The following is a 9,400-nucleotide window of genomic DNA, read 5'->3' as shown; positions in this document are numbered from 1 at the left end:
TTCCCAAATTAGGGAGCATATACAAGGGCGCATATACAAGGGCCCGCATATACATTCAAATTTCCCTTTTAAAAAGCATCCGCATAATTGCATAAAGTCCATACAATCAGGCTAAATGTGAACTGTAAGGACAAAATTTAAAAGAAAAAAATCTATAAATATAATAACATTTATTCGTAAGATTTATCTAACATAATTTAGCACTGTGCTATGGATAATTTTGGTAGAAAATTCTTATGTTGATAAGTTTTTAAAATCTGATCAGCCACAGGCCAATAACTTTTCTTACCTACCAATATAAATAAATTATCTTAAAAAAAAAAAAAAAAAAAAAACTTAAAAAAAAAAAAAAAAAAAACATTAAAAGGGGTTTCTTCTCCGAATTTGACCGCGGCTTCACCGCTTCAGTTAACTGAACTAAAACAGATCCCTTTATATCGCTCCCTTCAGTTCTTCTATCGCCCGTCGCTGCTTTTCCTTTCTTTAAAAGGAAGATCCCGACTTTCTTCTTCTCGATTCTCCAAAGATGAGGTCGAACCTCCTTCTCCCATCTTCTATAATTCCCGCAGACCCTAAAACCATCTCTGCAAAACCTTCCTACACCGAAGCGGTTGGGTCCTGCCGGCAATTCTTCCGTTCCGTGCGCGCAATCGCGGCGCCGGAGCCGCCGTGGGTGGTTCCCTCGCCAGCGAGGCGTACTGCTTCTCATGGAGGCCTCGAGCTCGTGTACAGCGGCCTTAATTCCTCCTCCAAAGGCCGCATCCCCATTTCCCTCCGTCTTGTCCAGCTGCAGAAGAAGAGCCTTGCCAGACGCCGGCGACCGGAGGACCCTTCAGCTCTCGACCCAATCAGCTGCGCCGTATGGTCCCTTATATGTTTGCTTGAAGAGCTCCATAAGTCGGCCGTATATGTCGCTGACGAGGCTGATCAGGATAGGGTTTTCTGGGATTCGACGGAGCCGCTGGTTTGGCTTTTCCTCCGAGTCTTCTCCACATCGCCCAACATCCTCTCCGCAATCCTCGGTCTGACTGCCAGCTTCGTCGCGCGATCGGTGGAGAAATCCGTTGTGGAGACGGTTTCGTCAGCGTTTGATTTACAGATGGGGACGGGGACTCCAACGTCGGAGGTGGCTGGGCAGTGGGTAGATTCCGGTGGACCCGCGGCGGCCGGTGCCGTCGGTGAGTCATTGGAGATTGGAGATTATTGGAGCTGGGGGGATATAGGAATTCTTGATGATTCAGTAAGGGTTGAGTCCGATTCCCGGTGGCTAAATTACAGACGTCGTCGATCGCATTACGAGTCGATGATTGTTCGCGAGAAGCAGCCGAATTCGCTCATCTTGTCCAACTATGCGCAGTTCTTGTACCAGTTCGAATGGGATCTGGACAGGTACTGTGGTCTTTCTTTTATCGATGCTTTATGCATTTAACCACTTAAATGTTCCTATGATTGCACAGTTATATTTTTTTTTATTAAAAAATATTGAACTAAGTCCAAATAATTTGCTCGTACCCATATTCATGAGTTCGCACATAGCTTATGCATTAGAATTAGGAAAAGAATTGGTCAGGTCTTATTCAATGGAGTGGCGAGAGAAAATAGCAAAAAATAAAAATAAAAATGCCTCTATTGTGATTTAGATTTTTGTCCGAAGGTCCAAGAAATGTTAAATTCTAAAAATTATTTGACCTGATAACTATTAAAATAAATTGTTCAACTATTTATTTATGAATTTAGAATTTATAGGGTTGTATAGCTGCAAATAGGATTTAATAAATACTATTAGGTGAAATAAAAAAAAAGGGATTTACATGCCTAGCATTTAAAATTATAAGATTTATGTATTTAATGTCTAATTTTTACTATTACTTTGCTAATGGAGTTTGTCGTGTCCTAGAATATTCACGGCTGTAGAGACATATAGAGTTTAATGTCCTAGCTTTACATGAAAATTCAGCATACAGACAAATAAAAGAAAGGGTGCAGCGTTCATAAGAGACACCAAAATTTTTACGTGGAAAACCATCGAAAGAGAGAAAATCATGGGGCCTTGCCAAGTTGAACTGATTCCATTAGTGGTATTGGTTGATTACAAATAATGCCCTTCCTCGTACGATAGCGCTGGCTCAATGTAGCAAATACACATTATATATAGCACATTACATAATTAGAGAACAACATGAAAATTGTTCTTATAAGAGTGTGGGTCTGTTTGTTTTTTTGTAGGGTTGCAGGGTCATAGTTGGATGATTTTGATCGAAGTGATTGTAGTCGAGTGATGGTTGTCGGAGGGATTGTAGTCGACGGTCGTAAGGATTGTAGTGGCAGGCGATGGTTGTCGCAAGGATTATAGTTGGCGGGTGATAGTGGTCGGAGGAAGGTTCATTAGTGGTTTTTATATGGAGGTTTGATGGTGATGACCAGCTAGAGGTTTAACAGCGGCGGCCTGGTGGCACATATTCCTCGACAGTGGTGCCGGGGTAGAGCTTCAGGGTTCTTCAAGCTCCAAAGCTTTTCTCTTCTTCCCCTTTACTCCTCCCTTTCATGTGAAGAATAGGAGACTATTTATAGTTTTCGAGGGAGTGACATCATCAGTAAATATGGAGAAGATCCAAGGCATATTTGAATTGTTCTACTTGATGGCTCATAGCGATTATCTTGATCATAGAGTGTTTATCAAGCATTTAAGTCCCTTGATGATATTAGAATTTGACGATATTGGACTCGTTGAATTCGTCTTGTCGAGTCTCTTGATTCAACAATAAGAATGTCATGTTTGGATATCGTTTGGCCATTTAATTAATGCTTTGAAGCTTCCAAGAGTGTTTTGGCTTTTTGATTTCGGCTCATTTGGGCTCGGATTGAACTGAATTTAGTGTCATTGGATTCATCTTCTTGAGATGTTTAATTTGACTATAAGCTTTGTGAAATTGGAGTTTGGATGATCTCGAATTTTATTTTAGAAGTTTCTAACTTTGGCGTACCTCGTGATTTGTGCTCAATCAAGATAATTTTTGTTGACATATCAGTTGCCCCATTACTTTCGAACGTCGAATCTTGCGGAGTCCGAAAATACATATCTGAGTCTTTCAAATTGTTGCGATAAAAAAAATACAATTTTAGACAAATTATGAGTTGCGACCACTCCTTGGATGTCAATGTGGACCTCCTTTTGGGGCTGCAAACAAAGTAAAATATCCACGATCATAATTTAAGTGTTTATTGAAGTTTGCACATTGATTGGAGCAAAAATATTAGAAAATTAAACTTCAAAACTCTTGAAGTTGCTCTAAATTGATGGTAGAAGTTTTGTTTGGTTCTGAAAGTGTCAAAATTGGATTTAAACATTAGAAAAATAATTATGGGGACCTGAAAAACATCCGAATTGGACAGTTAGGGTCAAAATTGGGCCCGGACAAGGCTTGGCGCTCGAACCGGCTGGCCACTGACCTCCCCGATAGGTTACCCGCTGCAGGGTGCGCACGGTGCGCACCTCAAGGCGCCCTTTTTTTGGGGCGTGTGAAGAAGTCCTTATAAGACCTTGTTGGTTAAGGCACTTGTGAGAACAGTGGGGTGTGAAGAAGTCCTGATATGACCTTGTTGGCGAAGGCATCGAGAGGATTGCGAGGTATGAATGAGAAGAATGGTTCATGAGACTGTGTGGATACCGAGATTTGTTAAATCTGAAGCCACAGTCTCTGTCGAATTTACTGCTACGGACCTCTTCATTACCATCATGACAAGATTGTAACAAGACTGGCATCCGGATTAAGTTCAAAATTTTGTTGGTTCGATGAAAAAGGCTCTTAAGAAGCCTATCAAGAATGACTACACATGGGAAGAATCCTTTGGGGCCTCTTCTAGAAGCCTCCATTCCTAGAAGTACTATTCCTAAATTTTGTTGGTTCTTAAGTCATCTAAGTTTCCTACTTTCCTGTCATGCGTACTTCAAGTGCTGGCTCTAATGATATTAGTTGTCATGAAAATTAACTAAAGAATTTATTATGAGTTTCATTTAGCATTTATCATGATTTATCAAGGTTTTCAAAACAAGTTCGATATGCAACTCAATTTGATTTTTTGGTTGAGAGTTTTGACTACTAATTAAGAGGTCTTAAATTTGAGTTTTATCTTAATTGACCTAAATGTAAAAAAAAAATCAATTATTGCACCTTATTTATTACACATCGTAAGAATATTGGCTCTTCGATGCTCCTAAGTTATTCCATTTGATTTAGCTAGAAATGTCAACCTTTAGGTTATTCCTTGCATCTTTTGGCTCTAAACATTCATGATGATTTTGACTTACTCTTTGGGGAGCATTGTCTTTATAAATACCAGGGTGCATTTTCATTGTTTGGACTCTTATGACATCTGGGATTCTTTTAGCATATCGACCTAGAATCTTCTCACTCATCTTGCTTCTCTCTTAACTATTATCTCTTTCTCTCTTTCTCGTGTGTGCTTAAAACCTTTTCTTTCTCCCAGGAAGATTGTAATATATAACTCTTGAACATGTCTATTGTACTATGATACTCTTGAATGGTTAATATTTCTCCTTTGCCAGCTTTTCAGTGGATGTAGGTCGTTCAATTGAACAAATCTAAATCTTGTGTCTTCTCTATGCGTTGTGATTCTTCTCTCAATCTCATCGTAGAACAATCTAGGAATAGTACTTCTTAACTCTTATTCTCAAAACTCTTGATGCACGCGCTATTCTGCTCTCAGAGTAAATTAGCTAAGTCTTTCACTTTTAGTATCTCCCAACAAGATGGGTCATTCCCCATCAGCCCAGCAGGACTTTATTCTTCAAGCTGTGGAATCATCTAGAGCATGAACACCTACGATTGAGTTTGAAAAAATGAGGCACTATATTTACAATATCCGTGATGAGGCACAAAATAGGGGATAAATGAAGATTATATGAGATGGTTGGATATCATGAACATAAAAGCTAGTCGATAATATTTTAGCCAGATTCTTGATAAAGCTTTGTTTAAAACTTAATATAAAGATCTTAAAGTAACTTTTTAGTATAAAAATTTAAAATTTTTGTATTAAAAAGTTGCTTTAAGAAATAGTAAGAAATCCGTCCCGGATGAAGCCTTAGTGTCTGAAAATTAGTATTGTTTCACCTGCAGTGGGAATGGTTTGATGATTTGATTGGGCCATTCTGATTACAGTTCAAAATTAACTCGTATTATACATTCTTGCTAGAAAATGGCCCGAGGCCTGAATTAATGAGTTGGCTCGATCCAATTCAGGATTGACCGAAATTTGCTTGAAGATTGGACCGAATCTACAAAACTAACTTGTAGCTCGTCTGTTTTGACTCTATTTAAGCTCAGTCAACGTAAAAAAAAGTTAAACGATTCTTTGGTCTTCGTTTTTCAAGCGAAATTCTCAACTCTAAATTAGTACAGTTACTAATAATTGGAGAGGATCCAAATCTGACTGCGAGGTACTTAGCGATTAAAGGTTTTATTCTGCACCTGCTGCTCCTGCAGTTCAATTATTAATATTGAGCTGTCACACATGCAAATTTGTGTGTAAAACAAAAGGGAAATTATAAAGAGGGTGCAATAAAGCTATCCACTAGTTCTATCTCTCTATTCTTTGCTCTTTCATCCGTCTTTCTATGTTACTTCTGTCCATCCAGAGCAAACAACATTAAGAAATTTGCTTTGTTTCCCTCTATGTTTTTATTGTGATTAATGAAATGACAAAGATAAAGAAACCCAAAAGGGCCAAACTCAGATCTTGCTTGACTTCAAACAATCTGTGACATATATTGTCAAAACTTGGTCAATAAATTTATACATTGCCGCATAACATTTTCAGGGCGCACGAGTACTTCAAGTTGGCTGTGCTGACCGATCCGGTGGACGGAGAGGCAATGAACAAATACGCCAATTTTCTGTGGCAAGAGCGAGGAGACTTGGCTGGCGCGGAGGAGATGTTTTTGGAAGCAATTGAGGCAGATCCGACCAGCTCCTACCATCAGAGCTCTTACGCAAATTTTCTCTTACTAACAGGCGGGGATGAGACTTGCTTCCCACTCGACTATAGCGGTCTCGCCGGCGGTAGCCAAATCAGCTGACTTTGTGATAGGGATCGGAAGATTTAAATAGTTTTGACTAGTAACTTCCATTTGTAAAGTCAAGAAGGAAGTAAAAAAGAAGCCCTTATTTGACAAGTTTTAGACTGCACATTTAATTTTCAGTAAATAAAATTTGCTCAGTATTTCACATTTTAACGGTGAAAATGCAAGAAAAATGATGCACGAGGATGTAGATTTGTGTCATTTTTATGTATTTTCGGGCGGGCTAAATTTTGTGAAGGTGTGGATGCTTGAGCTGAGCTTTCCGATTCTCATAGTGTTAAGACTTTGGATTAATTATTTTATGTGGACGCTGAATGCTGATCAATCAGAATGCGCCACATCACCCCCCGTGCTCAGTACCGTGGCTCCATACCGCCCGGTACAAAGGCTCAGTACTACTGATGTGGCGCATTCTGATTAGTCTCCGGATTGCGTTCTGTATTCGGTCTCCGCACAAAATAATTTCTAGTGACTTTGACTTCGGTTGTTACAGTTTTGTTTGCTGTTGTCTAAAGTAGCTTTTTAATAATTTTTTTAGGAAGTAAAAAAAATAATGATAAAAAATTATCCCATATAAAATATGTCTTTCTCGTGTTTTTTTCAATTTACTGATTTGATTTTTAAGTCATATAATGATTTTTTTTCTTTGTTTTACAGCAAATAAACATATTAAGCTACATTTTTCTTTTCAAATTTGTTTTCAAGATGATGCCATTTTTAAAGCACAAGCTTGAATCAGTAGCTCGAGCTTAAGCTTGTTTCTGCTCATGGAGTCAAACAGCAATGTTAGAAATTGGATGTACAAAAATCTGCAGAAGATATGATAAACTTCAGCTTGAGTTGAAGAACAGTTCTTCAATAAAGTATAAAAAAAACCCATCACAATAATAAGTATTTAGGATCAAAGAAGAAAACAACCAAGCATTAGTCGGTCCATTTAGGTAAAAGAAAAAAAATGCAATTCTCAGTTCCAATGAGGGATAGCAAAGTTTTGTTTGATAGACTCCAAAATATAGCAAAGCCAATTACTCCAAACATACAGATTGATCAGGCCTTCGACTACGTACCAAGGAAATTGCTTTCCTTTGCATGTACACACGAGTGAGGAGGAAAATTAGTGTAGCTTAAAAAGAACATGATACAAGCTAGAATGAGATGCTTAGATTTTATTTAGGACAATTTTTTATGTTTTATTTTTTAAAGTGTAATTATAATTTTTATTTAATAACTATTTTTTATTATTTTTTTTTAAAAAATTATACTAAAAACTATTTTTTATAATCACATTTATTATTATTTTTAAAAAATTTATACTAAAAAATTATTTTTTTATAATCACATTAAAAAATAGTCATCTCAAGCGGGAACAATTATTAGGTCAGGTGACCTGACATAACTCTACGTTCGGACGCCAATAACATGTCGCCACGCGGCCCGACGACGACCCGGGATTGCTATGTTCGCGTATTGCTCTAGGTATTGCTCGGTATTGCTAGGTATTGCTCGGTATTGCTAGGTATTGCTTGGCAATAATGAAAATATCGGTCTGTGAAGACCAATACCGAGAAAAACTCGGTATTGCTCGGTATTGCTTTTTCTCGGTATTGGTCTTCACGGAATGGTATTTCTCGTTATTGCTGAGCAAAATCGACCAATACCGAGCAAATACAGAGCAATACCTAGCAACATGCGAACATAGCAATCCCATCTCTGTTCCCGGGGTTGTTGGGCCGCACGGTAAATAGTGAGAACACATGGCACTATTTTACTGACGTCCGAACGTAGAGCTACGTCAGGTGACCGGACCAAATAAAAGTTCTCAAGCGGACCCTTAATCAAATAAGTTTTGTACAATATTCTTAATTAAGGAATTATATTAACGTAGGAAACTGCTAGGATATAATATGCTAGCAAAATGTCAAAGGTTTTCTTCGTTGAGATTTGCGTAGTCAAGATCTAAGAATTTATCGTTACTCAACCGAAGTATTAATATAAATAGTATTAATCAGTGGTAAGCATTATGTTTCGATATTCTCAAATATTGGACCAAGCCTTGGGAAGTACTGAAGAAAATTTGCAGTCCAGATGTATGGAAGCCTAGCTACATGTTAAAAAATAAAAATAAATAAATAAATATCATTAGAGATTTACCCTCGTGTTTAGATTTACGCCTTTAAAGATCTTGGAATATGATGTGCATTGAATTATTTGAAGGCAGATGGCTTTATTTTTTTACAAAATATTTATTATGACACATCAATTCATAAAAAATATAAATGCTCTGATAAGAATATTTCTGGCATTACTTATACATATGGATGTGTGGCATATAGAGGTGGTACCTCTATTTTGTTGGAAGCTAACATGCTTTGCGGTCCCCAAGCTATTTGGCAGGATTTTTAATATAATTCGATCAAAATTTCTGTGTTATTGATGACTTGACTTGATTACAAGCAAAACTTACTTGAACTCTATATATGCTATTGTTGCGTCTAGAAGTATTCGCGGCGGTAGAGAAATATAAAGTTTACGTCCCAGTATTGTACGAAAATCTGGCATGCAATCAGATAAAAGAAATGGTGTGTAGTATTTGTGAGGCATTAAGATTTTTACGTGGAAAACCCCTAAAAAGGGGAAAAAATCACGGGGTCTGGCCCAGTATAAATGAATCCACTAATATTGTAGTTGATTACAAATGAAGGGGAAGGCCTTAGCTTGATGTACATCTTATATAGTACATTACATAGTGAGAATACAAAGCATCACTGTTGATGTGTTGTTTGGTTTGAATGATCGTAGTCAGTGGGCGACGTAAGTCAGGTAGAAGTATAGTAATGGACATAAATCCAGCATTAGATAGATGTCCAGCAAAAGTCTGACAACGGGCATAAATCTGGCGTCGGGTAAAAACTTGGAGACGAGGGGAGGTCCGGCGTCGGGTAGAAGTCTAACGTCAGTTAGCAGCCGGGGAGAACTCCGACGTTAGATGGCATTTGGGCAGAACTCAAGAGTCATGTGGAGATCGGACTAAACCCAGGCGTCACTTCGAGGTCAGGCGGAATTCGGCATCACTTGGAGGTCGGCCAGAATTTCGGCGTCACTTGGAGGTTGGGTGAAACTCCAGTGTCACTTAAACGTCGGGCAGAATTCTGGCGTCGGGCAGAATTCCGGTGTCGGGCATAATTCTGGAGGCGATGGTCGAGGAAGAGTTTCTTCCCTCCTATCATTCTCTTCTTCTTCTTCTTCTTCTTTTTCTTGCTTCTTCTTGCTTGGGCCACCTCTCAAGAGAAATGAGGG

At 38.4% G+C, this 9,400-nt stretch overlaps 1 protein-coding gene across 1 annotated transcript; it reads left to right on the top strand.

The window, feature by feature from the left end:
- Window positions 1–399: 399 nt before the first annotated feature.
- LOC110103554 lies at window positions 400–6,256 on the top strand. Its single transcript, XM_020832324.2, has 2 exons — window positions 400–1,389; window positions 5,842–6,256. Exons 1-2 carry the CDS (start codon window positions 527–529, stop codon window positions 6,098–6,100), a joined length of 1,122 nt encoding a protein of 373 aa, XP_020687983.1. The 5' UTR covers window positions 400–526; the 3' UTR covers window positions 6,101–6,256.
- Window positions 6,257–9,400: the final 3,144 nt, after the last annotated feature.

The sequence above is a fragment of the Dendrobium catenatum genome, unplaced genomic scaffold, assembly GCF_001605985.2.
Source record: "Dendrobium catenatum unplaced genomic scaffold, ASM160598v2 original_scaffold_254917, whole genome shotgun sequence".
Lineage (NCBI taxonomy): Eukaryota > Viridiplantae > Streptophyta > Magnoliopsida > Asparagales > Orchidaceae > Dendrobium > Dendrobium catenatum.
This window is presented reverse-complemented; position numbering and strand designations above follow the sequence as displayed.

Excerpts from the sequence above, each read along its gene's own strand:
- LOC110103554 (XM_020832324.2), top strand. The coding sequence starts at position 527 with ATGAGGTCGAACCTCCTTCTCCCATCTTCTATAATTCCCGCAGACCCT. Across the intron at positions 1,390-5,841 it reads TTCGAATGGGATCTGGACAG|GGCGCACGAGTACTTCAAGT; the intron begins GTACTGTGGTCT and ends TAACATTTTCAG.